Below are 17,764 nucleotides of genomic sequence, written 5' to 3'. Positions count from 1 at the left end.
TCCTGTGGCATACCAAACGCTCGCTTTAGAAGTGAGCTTAGTCGGAGGAAACATGAAAGAAGTCTTGCCAAGGTGTTGCTTAGTCTGCAGCCACTCCCCTAAGATCCTTAACGCTCTCTTAGAGGACCTTGCTAGGACTAGCTTAGTATAGGTCAACTTAGCTGGCTGCATGCCCAGCGAAAACTCAGATGGTGGAGAGCGGGGAATAGCAGAGACAAAGTGGTCTGGGTATACCTCCCTAAGCAGAGCCAAGACCTTACGAAAGTCAATAGACTGTGGAGAAGGCTTGGATTCATCCACGTCTGATGAGGGATCCAGGTGTGCCGCCTCATCATCAGACGCCTCATCACCAGAGTGTAGCGAAGAGATCGGACAGGTATGCTGAACAGCAGAGTCAGAACGAGCAGGAACAACAATATTAGTGGTTTCCTCTTCAAGAATCTGTTGAGGGAAAACCTGAGGCTCAGACTGCAAAGGCTGAACAAAAGAAGAAGCAGAAGGTAGGCGCATGGGTGGAGGAGGCTGACTCCTGGCATGAGTGGCTGAACTCAAGGGTTGCGCTTGCTGAGTGGTTGGCGGAAGCGGAGTAGCAAGTTCCTGTTCCTGCGGTGTGAGCGGAGCGCGATGAGGTAGAGGCTGCGCAGAACGTAGTAAATGTCTCGCAAGCTGAGGCTCCTGAGGCGCAAGGCTAAGGTGTTGTGGTGCTTGCCTTGTGGAGGGTTGAGCTCGCTGCAGCGAGAGCTGAGGAGACTGACTCATGGACGGGAGAGGTTGTTGTACCTCAACCGAGTGTTGCATCACTGGTGGAGCAGCAAGTGGAAGCGGAGGAAGAGAGGTATAAGCCTCCTGATCCCATTGCTGAGGATGCCTTAAGGAAGGCGGAGGCTGTACACCACTGGGAACAGTAAACTCAGAACGTGGCTCAACATCGTACGCCTGGCAGGCGATACTGCGGTCAGGCGGAGCGAGCGCAGGCGGAGCGAGTGCAGGCGGAGGCGGAGGCGCAACCTTCTCAGCCCGACACTCACTCATCAAGACCGAAAGCTGTGCTTGCATTGACTGCAGTAGAGACAACTTGGGGTCGGCAGACACTACGGTCTGCTGAGGCAAAGCCTGAACAGACGAGATCTGTTGCGGCAGAACCTTACTCCTCTTGGGCGGAGTACAGTCGACTGATGACTGCGGCGAGTCCGAGCTGAGCCAATGACTGCAGCCCGGTTGAGCACTCGCGGACTGGACTCTGCGTTTGAGTGGTCTAGAGACCTGAGTCCAGCGTTTCTTCCCTGACAATAGATCAGCGGACGAGTAAAAGACGGGCTCAATCGTCTGCAGGTGGGAGTGACGGTCTCTGGAAGACACGCCCGCAACCACCGAGGATACTTCTGTGCGCCGATCAAGGCCTGCCGAACCCTTTTGCCCTTCGACATTGCTTCTCCCCTGGGCTTGGGAGCTTGCAAGAGGTCCCGGACTGGGAGAACGACTGACACGCACAGAAGTATCCTCACGCACCACACTGACACTGACACTAGCACTTGGCACTGCACTGACACTAGCACTCGTCACAGCACTGGCACTAATTCCACCCACTGCACTCTTGACCTTAAGTTCCTTGACTTCGGCCATAAGAGACTTATGATCACTTACCACTGACTCTACTTTATCGCCTAAGGCCTGAATAGCACGCAACACAACAGACATATCAGGCTGAGGGCAAATAGTAGGTTCGGGGGTAGCCACTACAGGGGTAGGAAAAGGTAGGGGATCATGAGGTGAGGAAAAAAGTGAAGAGTGAGAAGAACTCCTCCTAACTCTACCTTTCTCTAACTTAGTTGAATATTTCAAAAGACGGACAAAATCAAGTTCCGAAAGTCCGGCGCATTCCTCACATCGATTTTCTAACTGACAGGGCCTATCCCTACAGTCAGAACAAGCGGTGTGAGGATCTACCGAGGCCTTCGGAATACGCCTATTGCAAGACCTACATCGCCTATGGGTGGGGGCTTGCGAAATGTCAGACATCTTGAATCCAAAGAGTTAGCCAAGTGGGGTTCCAAAATCAAGCAAAAGATCGTTAACCGTTAATCAGGACTATATAAAAGCTATCTAAGCTAATATAAGAAGGTTTCCAGTAAAGCGACAGCCGAAATCTGAGAGAATACTTCACCAAAAGCCGTGAAAATACTCGAAGATCATAAGCGTATCCCAGAACGTCTTGCCGGAAGCACGACAGAGGAAAAATTGAGGAGGTGTCAACAAGAAGTACTATAGTACCTGGCCACAGGTGGCGCTGGTAAGTACACCCCCTTCTAGTATTGTGATAGCTGGCGTATCCCTCCATAGAATTCTGTCGGGCAACGGAGTTGACAGCTACATGATTATCGGGTAAGTTTAATATTGAAAAATGATATTTCTATATTACATATTATGAACTATTTATATATGATATTACCTAAATACCTAACTACTTAGTTTGGGTATTCACTAGTTGTTTACAAATAGCATAAACAATCCACCTAACTACTTTGTTACTAAACGATTAGTTTGGTTATTCCCTTAATTTAAAAAAATACATAAACAAAACGACTTTATTAGCTTCTTTATTCCAGACTTTTTAGTCTAGTTTCACCCCATCATTCACACAATGGAGTCTTGCAACTGCATACAGTCGGAAAATGGAAAAACGAAATTAGTTGATAAGGAAAACTACGTGTACCAAAAACATAAAGAAAATGCTGATGGTACGAAGATATATTGGCGTTGTGAAAGGCGATCTTGCAAAGCACGGCTTCACTCAGATGTTAATTTTCATGCGGTCAAGTATATTGGAAAACATAATCATAGCACAACTGCAGCTGAAGTGAGTGCAAAAGTTGCTACTGCAAATATCAAGGAAAGGACGATCACAAGTCAAACACCTTCTCGTTCAATTCTTACAGAGGAACTAGGAAATTTAAACGAGTGCGCACTTACTGATGTGATGAAACTAGCTCATATTAGTCGAAATATAAGACGATGGAGAGGTGATCGGGCTAATTATCCACCGATACCGCAAATAATTAATGGATTTCAAATACCACGAGAGCTTGGTGTTATCGAGAACGGCTCTATATTTTTGCAGTATGACAGTGGCATCGACGACGTTAAACGCATTTTAATTTTTGCTACTAATGACGCTCTTCAAGATTTGAGACAATGTGCGAATTGGGCAGGAGATGGAACCTTTAAGAGCTGTCCTGTTATATTTTCCCAATTATATGTCTTGCATATACAAATTAAGAACTTCAGTGCTCCAAGATTGTTTGCCCTCTTACCTGATAAGTCTCAAAATACGTATGAGTGCCTTTTCCATAAAGTGAAAGAATTGGTGAATAACGAGGGGCTAGAAGATATGATAATAGACTTCGAAAAAGCTGCGGAAAACGCATTTTCAAATACGTTTCCAGGAACAAATATTTCTTTTTGCTTATTTCATTTAGGACAAAATGTTTATAGACATGTTGTAGCTGAAGGTTTTAAGGTACGTTACCACGAAGATGACATATTCAGTCTTAAATTGAGATGTTTTATTGCCTTAGCATTTTTACCTGTAAATCAGGTTGCGGATGCCTTTGATGAATTGGTTGATGATGATGATACCCCTCAACCTATTGTCTCTTATTTTGAAAATTCATATATAGGACCAGTGAGAGGAAGAGGTACCAGAAGGAGGAGACTTGATCCAAAATTTTCAATAGAATCTTGGAATGTTCTTCACCGATGTTTGAACGGAGAATCGCGTACAATTAATAATTTGGAAGGTTTTCACAGCACATTTATAGCAAGTCTCTCCAGTATGCATCCGAATATTTGGAAATTGATTGAAGCCCTCTATATAATAAAGAAACTAAAAAAGTATTTCTTTTTATTTATCGCACACGCAAGGATAAATCAATTAGACTATTTCTATATCTATACTAACAAAAGCAAAAAATTCCTGTTAAAAGTAATGCGTAGAACTGATAGGAATTTTAGAAACGAAAAAAATTGGAAAAATACTGTTTTTTCCATATTATAGGAATCAATTGGGACCGAATTGTTCTGGGACCGAATTGTCCTGGGACCGAATTGTCCTAGTACCGAATTGTCCGGGACCGAATTGTCCAGGACCGAATTGTCTGGGATCGAATTGTCCGGACACCTTTCATTTCACCCAAGAAATTCAGTTCAGTTAACAAATGCAATGTTTAAGGTTTTTTAAGCTTCTCAGTAAAGAGTATTATGTACAGCAGTGTGACATATTTTACCCTATTTTCATTTTATCTTAAACAATCATAAATTAAGCATTAAGCTATTATACTGTTAATAACCACTCATAAAATATCAATACTACTACAAAACCAACACCGCTCCGTTCGGGATAAAGTTACATACTTGAATCTGTACAGTCCTAAACGGCTTCAAGATGTAAACAGTTGTCAAAGGTAGCTTGTTTTCCTTCATAGTACTCCAGTATTTATAATATTTTCCGTTTATGCTATGCACATGTACAGTACTGTAATTACTCCTCTTCTCTTTCGGCCTTATTAGTCCCAATGCATAGCAGAATTGGCTGCTTGAGTCAACTTTCTCCATTTCGATTCCTCGCATCTTCTTCCCTCAGTCCCAACCAACGGCGGCCCACATATCCCTCGTCACCACATCCAACCACCTGCTCTGCTGATGTCCCACACTCCTACTCCTCATCATTTTGCATATTCTAAGCTCTCTTGATTGATTCCATCTCCTCCGAGCTTATTACATGGCCATACTATCTCAGGTAAGCTTCCCTAGCCTTATCTTTTACATTACACTCTCCTCCGATGAAGCCGTACTATGTCCAAACTGTATCCAAACTGTGTAACTGAACACAAGCACACACACATACAACAATAAAATGAAAAACTACATGGCACATTACATATAACACACATTCGTCTCATATCTTGACTCTGCCTCCTTTCCAGTAGTGATATTCCAGCATTCCAACCAACCATCTTCATCTTGGTTCTTTCCAACAGTCCCACCTCTTTCCTCTTAAGAGCCCCATTTCTGCCCCATATAATAATGTAGTACAGGCCTGATATCTGTCTTATAATCTTCCTTTTAAAGGTTAAAGGTGTCTGGTTTCAGTTCCAATTTCATAAGAATAGATGCTCACCAGAATGTTTGCCAGGCAAGCCCAACCACCACTGTGGTCCCCAACCACAGCAGTGGCCTCCCCAGATAACAGCTTAAATTCACGGTCTCGGCAAGGATTAATCTGCTGCCATGCAAATGCTAGGCAAACATGTTACTACTGTACTAGTCAGGAGGCTAGTCTTAATGATATTCTCTTGTCTTAAACAACTTCAGTTACTTCTCTACATTTTTTCCATGCTTCTTTCACTCTCTGTCTCACTGCTTTCTTAGTATAGCTATCCTGATATCATTGATCCTAACTAGTTAAACTCATTCTTCTGTTTTAGTACTGTACCATCTTTCACTTAAATCATTACAGTACTTCACATCTCTGTCTACTACTAATCATTAGCTTAGTCTTTCCAATGTTCACCTTCAATCCTTTCCTTTCTAGGGATCCTTTCCATGATAAAAAACCTTTCTCAAAGTTCTTCTTCTGTGTCTGCTATAAAGACTAAATCATCGCCAATCATCAGCTACTAGTTATCATTACTAGCTAGGCTACAACACCAGTTGGAAAACCAGGATGCCATGAGCCCAAGATTCCACCAAGGAAAAGTAGCCCAGTGAGGAAAGGAAATAAATAGACTACACGAGAAGTAATGAATAAACAATACAAAATACCTGAAGATCAGTAACAACGTTAAAATTGATCTGTCATATATAAACCATGAAGAGAGACTTATGTCAGCCTATTCAACATAAAAGCATTCACTGCAAGTTTGAACTTCTGAAGTTCCACCGATTCAACTGCCCGATTAGGAAGATCATTCCACAATTTGGTCACAGCTGGAATAAAACTTCTAGAATACACTGTAGTATTGAGCCTTACTATGGAGAAGGCATGACTGTCAGAATTAACTGCATACCTAGTACTACGTACAAGATAGAACAGCCTGGGAAGATGTGAATGCAAAGGATGGTAGGAATTCATTACCATCATCTCCTCCTACGCCTACTGACGCAAAGGGCCTTAGTTAGATTTCACCAGTTGTCTCTATCTTGAGCCTTTAAATCAATAATGCTCCATTCACCATCTCGCACTTCACACTTCATAATCTTAACCCATGTAGGCCTGGGTCTTTCAACTCCTTTAGTGCCTTATGGAGCCCAACTGAGAGTTTGGTGAACTAATCTCTCTTGGGGAGTGCGAAGAGCATGCCCAAACCATCTCCATCTACCCCTCACCATAATCACATCCCCATATGGTACTCAAGTAATCTCTCTTATACTTTTAATTTCTAATCCTGTCCTGCCATTGAACTCCCAATATTCTTCTAAGGATTTTGTTCTCAAATCTACAAAATCTGTTGGATATTGTTTCATTGTCATACCAATAGTAGGAATTGCTGTTTGAAAAATCTGATGCAACAGGCATAAAGAACTAGCTGAACGATGGTCCCATAACTCTGCAAAGACGATCCTAAATTATCGCTGCATGAATTGCACTACTAGCCTACAGGGAATACATACCGGTATACAAAATTGTATCGTATTTCCTCATTTCATAAAAAAATTTTTGTCATTTCTCTTAATAACGGCTTGACACCGAAACCGACATAATGTCGCATGGAATGGCGTAATGCAAATTTTATTTTTCCATTTATTATTTAAGGATGACCGACAAAGTTGGAACTAACATGACAAGGAGAGTAATCCTGTTTTATCAGTAAACACTACTTGTGCTACTATACAAACATTGTCACAATGTTGTATGAACTGTCTTACTGAAAAACTTTTTAGTCTGTCATCCAACATTCTTAGCAGTCACAACTATTAGAAGCCCAGAGTTTCTAAAATACCAGTATAACACCATTTCAGAACACTACGTTTTGAAGATGACTTGAAACAATCGTTGTTATCCCAAACGGCAGCAAAACATCAAGTTATTTCTGAAGAAGTACAGTATAAAGACACAAGCATTAAAACAAAATTAGGGAATTCTTACCTTTTCATAGTATATGCAATCAGCAACAAGAATAACTTTGGGCTTATCAATGGCATCGATGTGTTCTTTATTGCCCCATTCCAAAGCCTTCGCTTTCACCTGTCCTTTTATCACATGGCGATTCTCCTCGATATTTTTCTCCATCAAGTGAACAAACTCTGGGAGATCAGTGATGGTTACTTTTGATGCCCTAAACAACAAAATAAGAAAATTTCACATTCAACTATAAAGATAAAAAATATAACATACAATGTATACCACTAATTCATGCAAGCTTTAATACAGTCCTAGTTTTTGATTCACAAATGAAAAATAATCTAAATAAACATAAATTTACTGAACAGAAAATGGGTTCCAAGAAGCTGTTTGTAAGTTTACTTTTTTATCTTTATTTTGGCCTAGGGTATAGGCCTAACCTGCCTAACCTGAATCCCCTGCCTATGATTTCCAGCTGCAAAAGTCAACATATAGTCGGGTTCCATATGAAATAGATATCAGGTTATTACAAATGTATTTTTGCTCTCTGTATTAAATGATACAATACTGTTCTATTACAGTACAGTATATCTTTATCTTATCTTTGTTATTTTCAGTTGGATTTGTGTTTGTATCTCTGAATGTTTAATTTGAGGACCTTCTGTGTAGTGATTTACCAAATTAAAATGTTATTTTCATTAGTAAAATAAATTTTTGAATATACTTACCCGATGATCATATAGCTGTCAGCTCTGCTGCCCGACAGAAAAAACCTACGGGCGGAATACGCCAGCGATCGCTATACAGGTGGGGGTGTACATCAACAGCGCCATCTGTCGAGTAGGTACTCAAGTACTCTATGTCAACACAGAACCAATTTTCTCCTCGGTCCACTGGGTCTCTATTGGGGAGGAAGGGTGGGTCCTTTAATTTATGATCATCGGGTAAGTATATTCAAAAATTTATTTTACTAATGAAAATAACATTTTTCAATATTAAACTTACCCGATGATCATATAGCTGATTCACACCCAGGGGGGTGGGTAGAGACCAGCATATATGTTAACCTTAAGAGCTAAGTATTCCGTATTTCATTTTAGCAGTTATTCAAAATAACAAACATAAAATTAATAAGTACCTGGTAAGGAAGTCGACTTGAACAATTACTCTGCCTTTTTAAGTACGTCTTCCTTACTGAGCCTCGCGATCCTCACAGGATGCTGAGCGACTCCTAGGAGCTGAAGTATGAAGGGCTGCAACCCATACTAAAGGACCTCATCACAACCTCTAATCTAGGCGCTTCTCAAGAAAGAATTTGACCACCCGCCAAATCAACCAGGATGCGAAAGGCTTCTTCCTTTCTTAGCCTTCCGGACAACCCAAAAAAACAACAATAAAAAGCATTTCAAGAGAAAGATTAAAAAAGGTTATGGGATTATGGGAATGTAGTGGCTGAGCCCTCACCCACTACTGCACTCGCTGCTACGAATGGTCCCAGGGTGTAGCAGTTCTCGTAAAGAGACTGGACATCTTTAAGGTAAAATGATGCGAACACTGACTTGCTTCTCCAATAGGTTGCATCCATTACACTTTGCAGAGATCTGTTTTGTTTGAAGGCCACTGAAGTTGCGACAGCTCTAACTTCATGTGTCCTTACCTTCAGCAAAGCATGGTCCTCCTCATTCAGATGGGAATGAGCTTCTCGAATTAAAAGTCTGATATAATAAGAAACTGCATTCTTCGACATTGGTAAAGAAGGTTTCTTAATGGCACACCATAAAGCTTCTGATTGTCCACGTAATGGCTTAGTCCGTTTCAAATAGTACTTAAGAGCTCTTACTGGGCATAGTACTCTTTCTTGTTCATTTCCAACCAAACTAGCAAGGCTTGGAATTTCGAACGATTTGGGCCAAGGACGAGAAGGAAGTTCGTTTTTGGCTAAAAAACCAAGCTGTAAGGAACATGTAGCCGTTTCAGATGTAAATCCAATGTTCCTGCTGAAGGCGTGTATCTCACTGACTCTTTTAGCTGTTGCTAAGCAGACGAGGAAAAGAGTTTTCAAAGTGAGATCTTTAAAAGAGGCTAATTGAAGTGGCTCGAACCTTGCTGACATAAGGAATCTTAGTACCACGTCTAAGTTCCAACCTGGTGTGGCCAACTGACGCTCCTTCGCGGTCTCGAAAGACTTAAGGAGGTCCTGTAGATCTTTGTTGTTAGACAGATCTAAGCCTCTGTGACGGAAGACTGCTGCCAACATGCTTCTGTAACCCTTGATCGTGGGAGCTGAAAGGGATCTTTCCTTCCTTAGGTATAACAGGAAGTCAGCTATCTGAGTTACAGAGGTACTGGTTGAGGATACTGATTTGGACTTGCACCAACTTCGGAAGACTTCCCACTTCGACTGGTAGACTTTGAGAGTGGATGTCCTCCTAGCTCTAGCAATCGCTCTGGCTGCCTCCTTCGAAAAGCCTCTAGCTCTCGAGAGTCTTTCGATAGTCTGAAGGCAGTCAGACGAAGAGCGTGGAGGCTTGGGTGTACCTTCTTTACATGCGGCTGACGCAAAAGGTCCACTCTTAGAGGAAGTGTTCTGGGAACGTCTACTAGCCATTGCAGTACCTCGGTGAACCATTCTCTCGCGGGCCAGAGGGGAGCAACCAACGTCAACCGTGTCCCTTCGTGAGAGGCGAACTTCTGCAGTACTCTGTTGACAATCTTGAACGGGGGGAACGCATAAAGGTCTAGATGGGACCAATCCAGAAGAAAGGCATCTATGTGAACTGCTGCTGGGTCCGGAATCGGTGAACAATAATTTGGGAGCCTCTTGGTCATCGAGGTTGCGAACAGATCTATGGTGGGTTGGCCCCACAATGCCCATAGTTTGTTGCATACATTCTTGTGAAGGGTCCACTCTGTTGGGATGATTTGACCCTTCCGGCTGAGGCGGTCTGCCATGACATTCATGTCGCCTTGAATGAACCTCGTTACAAGGGATATGTTTCGATCTCTTGACCAGGTGAGGAGGTCCCTTGCGATCTCGTACAACTTCATCGAATGAGTCCCTCCTTGCTTGGAGATGTACGCCAGTGCTGTGGTGTTGTCGGAGTTCACCTCCACCACCTTGCCTAGAAGGAGGGACTTGAAGCTTCTCAAGGCCAGATGAACTGCCAGTAGCTCCTTGCAGTTGATGTGTAACTCGCTTTGAACCGCATTCCACGTGCCCGAGCATTCCCGACCGTCCAACGTCGCACCCCAGCCCGTGTCCGATGCGTCCGAGAAGAGAAGGTGGTCGGGGGTCTGAACAGCCAGTGGCAGACCCTCCCTGAGGAGAATGTTGTTCTTCCACCAAGTCAGTGACGACTTCATCTTCTCGGAAATAGGAACTGAGACCGCTTCTAGCGTCTTGTCCTTTCTCCAGTGAGCAGCTAAGTGAAATTGAAGGGGGCGAAGGTGGAGTCTCCCTAACGCGATGAACTGGTCCAGTGATGAAAGCGTCCCTATCAGACTCATCCACTGCCTGACTGAACACCGGTCCTTCTTCAGCATGGACTGGATGCATTCTTGGGCTTGACTGATTCTGGGGGCCGACGGAAAAGCCCGAAAAGCTTGACTCTGAATCTCCATTCCTAGGTAAACTATAGTTTGGGATGGGACGAGTTGGGACTTTTCTATATTGACCAGGAGACCCAATTCCTTGGTCAGATCTAGAGTCCACTGTAGATTCTCCAGACAGCGACGACTTGACGCAGCTCTTAAAAGCCAGTCGTCCAAATAGAGGGAGGCTCTGATGTTTGCTAAATGCAGGAATTTGGCAATATTCCTCATCAGTTTGGTAAAAACTAGAGGTGCCGTGCTTAGGCCAAAGCACAGGGCTTGGAACTGGTATACGACCTTCCCGAAAACGAACCTTAGAAAAGGTTGGGAATCTGGGTGGATGGGGACGTGAAAGTACGCGTCCTTTAGGTCTAACGAGACCATCCAGTCTTCCTTCCTGACCGATGCTAGAACCGACTTTGTCGTCTCCATGGTGAACGTCTGCTTTGTGACAAAGACATTCAGAGAACTGACGTCTAGCACCGGTCTCCACCCTCCTGTCTTCTTCGGCACTAAGAAGAGGCGGTTGTAGAAGCCCGGGGATTGATGGTCCCGGACTATGACTACCGCTCCCTTTTGTAGTAAGATAGACACCTCTTGCTGTAAAGCTAGCCTCTTTTCCTCCTCTCTGTACCTGGGAGAGAGGTTGATGGGAGTCGTTGCTAGAGGGGGCTTGCGCAAGAATGGAATCTTGTACCCCTCCCTGAGTAACTTCACAGACTGTACATCTGCGCCCCTGTTCTCCCAGGCCTGCCAGTAGTTCTTGAGCCTGGCTCCCACTGCTGTCTGAAGAAGGTGGCAGTCAGACTCTGCCTCTAGAGGACTTGGAACCCTTCTTCTTGCTCCCACGTTGATTTCCGGCACGAGCACCTCCTCTGCTGGAGGCTCTGCCACGAAAGGGCGGAATGAACCTTGACGCTGGAGTGTCCATCCTAGGTCTAGGTACGGAGGGCAAAGGGGTGACTTTGCGTGCGGATGACGCCACCAGGTCATGGGTGTCTTTCTGGATCAAGGAGGCAGCAATCTCCTTGATCAACTCTTCAGGGAAGAGACACTTCGAGAGTGGAGCAAACATCAGCTCCGACTTTTGACATGGGGTGACTCCAGCTGACAAGAAGGAGCAAAGGTGATCTCGCTTCTTGAGTACCCCAGACACGAAAGAAGCCGCAAGCTCACTAGACCCATCCCTAATGGCTTTGTCCATGCAGGACATGATGAGCATGGAAGTTTCCTTATCAGAAGGGGAGGTCTTCCTGCTCAATGCTCCCAAACACCAGTCCAGGAAGTTAAAGACCTCGAAAGCGCGGAAAACTCCCTTCATAAGATGGTCCATATCCGAAGGGGTCCAGCAAATCTTGGAGCGTCTCATAGCCAGCCTGCGGGGAGAGTCTACCAGACTTGAGAAGTCGCCCTGGGCAGAGGCAGGAACTCCCAAGCCGAGAACTTCTCCCGTGGCATACCAGATGCTAGATCTGGAAGCAAGCTTGACCGGGGGAAACATGAAGGATGTCTTCCCCATTTGCTTCTTGGACTGCAACCACTCTCCCAGAACTCTTAAAGCTCTCTTGGACGAGCGAGCGAGTACGAGCTTCGTAAAGGCAGGAGCTGCTGACTGCATGCCTAAAGCGAACTCAGAGGGAGGCGAGCGTGGTGCTGCAGACACAAACTGATCTGGATATAAATCCTTAAAGAGCGCAAGCACTTTCCTAAAGTCTAAGGAGGGAGGCGTGGTCTTGGGTTCTTCGATGTCCGAGTGTTGGTCGTCAAGATGTGCAGCTTCGTCATCATCAGAGATACCATCGTCTGAATGTTGAGGAGGAAGAGGCAACGGAGTGGGCTGGACGGCTGAGTCCGGCAGCACGGGTGCATGCGTGGCTGCACTGGACCCAACATCATGCCACTGTTGGTCAGTCTGAGAACTGGCAACAACCAAAGCTGAGTGGGTGCGCAAAGAGTCTACTCCCGACTGTGGAAGGATAGCGGAGACCACCGTGGGTTGCGGAGGCTGACGCACCGCATCAAAAAACGGCAGCCTAACTCCACCCTCCTGTTGTTGTGGTAGCTCACGCACGGCAACGGAGTGCTCCGTGCGTCTGTGAGCGTCAGCATGCGTCTGGCAGGGTCGACTGCGCATGGGTGGAGGAGCTCTTACAGCTGGAGTGTGGGAGCAGGCAGCCTCAGCGTCTGCTGGGCGCACAACCGTGGCAGGTTGTAGGCTAACGGGTGCAGCGTCAACCTTCTCCGCAGCCAGAGTGTGGGAGCAGGCAGTCTCAGCGTGAGCTGGGCGCACAACCGTGGCAGGTTGTAGGCTAACGGGAGCAGTGTCAACCTTCTCCGCACGAAACTCCTGCATAACCGCAGCTAACTGAGTCTGCATAGACTGCAGTAAAGACCACTTAGGGTCTACAAAAGCGGCAACAGACGGAGCTACTGTCCGTTGTGACTGAGGGTCTAAAACAGCGGGTGCGGCAACAGACGGAGTTACTGCCTGTTGCGGTACCACTTTGCCTCTCTTGGGAGGTGTGCAGTCGGAGGAGGACTGCAGCGAGTCCGAACTGACCCAGTGGCTACACCTGGGCCGTTGGACTAGCTCGGAAGGGACCTTACGTTTAAAAGGCCGTGAGACCTTGGTCCATCGTTTCTGTCTAGAAACCTCTTCCGCAGACGAGGAAAAAATGGGCTCACTCGTCTTCTTGTGGGTGGGACGATCTCGGTAAGATACGTCCGAATCCACGGAGGGTACGTCTGTACGCTGATTAAAGCCTGTCGAACCCTTTGGTCGTACGACATTGCTTCTCCCCTGGGCTTGGGAGCTTGCAAGAGGTCCCTGACTGGGAGGACGACAGGCACGAACAGACGCACCCTCATGCGTAACACTGACACTTTTCACTGCACTGACACTCACTTCACTTCCCACTGCACTTTTACCTTCAACTCTCTGACGTCAGCCATGAGTTGATTGCGGTCATTCGCCAATGACTCGACTCTCTCACCTAGAGCCTGAATGGCACGCATCATATCCGCCATTGAAGGTTGATGAGAGCTAGCAGGGGGGTCGGGTGCAACCACTACAGGGGAAGGAATAGGTTGAGGGGCATGGGGAGAGGAAAAATCAATTGAGCGAGACGAACTCCTCCTGATCCTATCCTTCTCTAGCCTACGTGCATATTTCAGGAATTCTTGAAACCCGAATTCCGAAAGCCCAGCGCATTCCTCACATCGATCTTCCAATTGACAGGCTTTACCCTTACAATTGGAACAAACGGTGTGCGGATCGATAGAGGCCTTCGGAAGACGCCTTGAACAGTCCCTAGCGCTACATTTCCTGTACTTGGGGACTTGAGAAGGGTCAGACATCTTGAATTAGTCAAAGGGGGGAATTCAAAATCTATCCAAGTCGTCAACAAATAATCCAAATCCAAAAAAGAATGCAAGGAAGTATTGAAGATAACTTCTGCACAGCGATAGCTAATAACTAGAGATGAATACTTCACCAAATAACGTGAAAATCAATCCAGAAAACAAGAGCGTATTCAGTAGGTCTTGCCGGTGGCACGACAGAGAGAAAATTGGTTCTGTGTTGACATAGAGTACTTGAGTACCTACTCGACAGATGGCGCTGTTGATGTACACCCCCACCTGTATAGCGATCGCTGGCGTATTTCGCCCGTAGGTTTTTTCTGTCGGGCAGCAGAGCTGACAGCTATATGATCATCGGGTAAGTTTAATATTGAAAAAACTTCAATACCAGACAATGTTAACTCTTTTAACCCCAATGGACAAACTGGTACGTTTCACAAAACTCATCCCTTTACCCCCATGGACGTACCGGTACGTCCTTGCAAAACACTGTTTTTTACATTTTTTTGCATATTTTTGATAACTTTGTGAGAAACTTCAGGCATTTTCCAAAATAATGAGACCAACCTAACCTCTCTTTGACGAAAATTAGGGCTGTTTGAGCAATCTAAAAAAAAAATATATTGCAAAATGTGCTTGAAGAAAAAAATCCCCGGGGATTAAGGGTTGGAAAGTCCAAATAGCGTTGGGGGTAAAAGGGTTAAACATCGAATTAGTTCAATATAATCACATCTATGAAAAACAAGACACTACTGTACCCCATCAGTGCAGCTGCTAATCCGAGAAATCCAGTTCCAGCCCCCAGTTCCACGACACTGCCGCCAGCCACCACATTCTTTTCCGGCTCTGCAAAGTTTTGGAAATTGTAGTGGCGCAAACAAGGTATCTATGGAAATATCAAAAGTTGTATATCAAAAGAACACACAGTTATATTGCCCTCTCTCTCTCTCTCTCTCTCTCTCTCTCTCTCTCTCTCTCTCTCTCTCTCTCTCTCTCTCTCTCTCTCTCTCTCTCTCTCTCTCTGATCTATGTTGTCTAAGGAAGTTAAAATGTACTTGCAGCAGTGGGTTGAAGGGACTCTGCAAAGACTCTAAATATTTACGGAGCAATGTATGAAATGCAACGGCAGAACTAATACCTTACTGGGAATACATATACAGTATACAGTACTGGACTGTACTGTAAATTCATAAAAACTAAATCCATCAATAACTAATAGCAAAACAATAATCTATAAAAAAAAACAGATTAGTTTATAGTATCATTTCATTCTCGAAAAAAACTGAAATATTGCATAAGTACTGGGAAATCATTGTGACTAATACAAAGCAAATACAATAAAATATTTGATGGCTAGAATGTGAATGACATAAGGCTTGAAAGACCTCTGCTTTAATCATGGCGATGGTAAAAGCTTATTTTGGCTCTTAAAACGTTTACCTCCGCTTTATATTCCATTATCACTAACAACATTCCTCGACCCTATATAAAGGGACCGTAAGGGTTAACAGTAGTTTTTGGTGCCTCTGGCAATTACAGTAATTAAACTGGTTATATAGTCATTAAATCTTCTATTGAGCCATATTGATTGTCTGAGTTTTCATATAAAATTATATTTTGATGTAAAAGTACAACAAAATTCTGAAGGGCTTAACACTTGCATTAACCATGACCAAGTCAATAATTACATACAGTACACAAGACTACACTACGTAATCAAATCTGTAGAAAAAATAAAAACATTACTGTACAAATACATTATGTTCCAGATGAATTCTATGTAAGCTATACTGTTTCAATAATTTATTCAAGTTTCTGTTGCTTGAAAATAGGTATATTATTACCCATGTGCCATGCAGAAATAGTTGGATATATGGGTAAGAACACAGCATCCTAGGTATATTTAGCTAAGTGGGGTTGCAGAGGGCCAAACCTTCCACTAAATAAGGACATGGTTCATTGTTTACTCTTAGTGTACAGGTATAGAGTTATCCTACACTTTAACTGCCAGGGAATTAATGTCATGGTGTGGAAAAAAAAATCATAAAACCTGTAATAGATGCAAATAGGCAAACTGAACCAATATAACCTGACCCAACCTAACTTATAAGGATTCGATTTAAAGGTTCAGGTTACATAGTCCGTTGCTGGAAACTGTGAGGTCATTCTGTGCTCAAGTGCAACCCAAAAGTTGCACTATGAAGTTAAAGTTTGAAGAGCTTGGACAGTGAGATGGAAAAAAGGAAGCTAACGTGGAGATAGGAAGACAGATATTAAGCAAGTGCAGCTAGGGGCCAAAGGAATGAAGTAATAACCCTTAAGTAAAGCCGGTAGTACATAACACCACTAACCTACTATGGGGCCAAACTACAGTACTAAGGATTGGGGTTGAATATATTTTGGAGCATTTGTATAACGATGGACAGAACCTCTTGCGTGCATAGAATAATACTTAACCAAAATTTCCCCACACAATTTAACCTACAAGCCGTGTCCTTACCTATTTACCTGACGGGGGTCTGACATCTCCATGCGACCCCTTAAAAAGCCATATTCTTAATGATAAGGTTAAAAATAGGGGGAGGGGGGGTAGTGCGTAGGTGGTCGGGTAACCGATTTTTGGTCCGCCAAAATACTTGCCAACTCGGCTAATGCACGTAGCTCAAAATGTACTGCTTACCAACCAGAAAAGAAGGGCAATAAAATGTTTAATTGTGGTAATAGCGAAGACCAGCAAGTGAATAATTAGTGATAGTTCATCAACTAACGCACTTGCAGATACTGTACAGTAAAACATGGGTGACAATGATAGGAAGGATTCTCGTTTTCTAAGAGAGTAGCAGGCCTGTTAACCCCACAATCTACACACGTACCAATAAGGGAGTTACGGGGCATGGCTGTCATCATACAAACACCCCCTAAATAATGAAACAATCTACATATTACAATAACCAATCACAATCGAGACCTGAATATGGAACAAGCCTACTGGTAGCCTACGGTATATCATACAAGCCTAATTAGGCTACCGTCGTTCAATAAATTCAATCCCCGTAGCCTCACCATAAACTCCTGGAATAAATTTGCTGAATAATTGTTGTCATCGTAAACCTATTGATTTATGAATGAGTCGGAATTTGAACTAACGTTCCCTGTGCTTCTCCAAGTACTTGGCTACTACGATGGCCGCATCCCAAACCACACATCCAACGTCTCCTTCATTTTCTTGATAAATGCAAAGGGTTTTCTTCATGTCCTCGAATTCTACCTCTCGTACGAACATGGTTTATTGTATTAAGCTTGCAACATAAACTATAACGTAAGTTGAATTTGCAAACAGCAAGGAAAACAAAAGTTCACTTCAAGACTGTCAAGAGTACAGTTTTAGATCCGTGTCAGATTGTATGGTTTATCTTTAATTTTTTGCATTATTCTTTTCTTTCATTTTCATACCTCACTCAAAATTCATAAATATATATTATATTATATTTATTTTTCTTTACTATATATTAGTTAGTTTTTTATATTTTGTTTTTATTGGACCACTAAACATAATATAACCCGTAAATAATTATGACTACAACCCAAGTATCATTATATTTGTTTACTTTTGGTTTCAACATCTTCTTCTTCTTCTGAGTTGATTATAAGACACTGAACTTATGCAGCTCAAAAGGCTTTTATCATTATTAT

The 17,764-nt window shown here is 43.7% G+C and overlaps 1 protein-coding gene across 1 annotated transcript in view; it reads right to left on the bottom strand.

The window, feature by feature from the left end:
• The window catches only part of LOC137622065 (protein N-lysine methyltransferase METTL21D-like), a 43,261-nt gene extending 25,813 nt beyond the window's left edge, over positions 1-17,448 (bottom strand). Inside the window, exons 1-3 of the mRNA XM_068352540.1 lie at positions 17,219-17,448; positions 14,830-14,917; positions 7,145-7,334 (exon numbers count right to left, since the gene is read on the bottom strand). Of these exons, the coding sequence (XP_068208641.1) occupies positions 7,145-7,334; positions 14,830-14,917; positions 17,219-17,354 (414 nt within the window). The 5' untranslated portion in view covers positions 17,355-17,448. The remainder of the gene's footprint in view (positions 1-7,144; positions 7,335-14,829; positions 14,918-17,218) is intronic.
• Between the last annotated feature and the right edge of the window lie 316 nt (positions 17,449-17,764).

Source organism: Palaemon carinicauda, chromosome 28, assembly GCF_036898095.1.
Source record: "Palaemon carinicauda isolate YSFRI2023 chromosome 28, ASM3689809v2, whole genome shotgun sequence".
In the NCBI taxonomy this organism is placed as follows: domain Eukaryota; kingdom Metazoa; phylum Arthropoda; class Malacostraca; order Decapoda; family Palaemonidae; genus Palaemon; species Palaemon carinicauda.
This window is presented reverse-complemented; position numbering and strand designations above follow the sequence as displayed.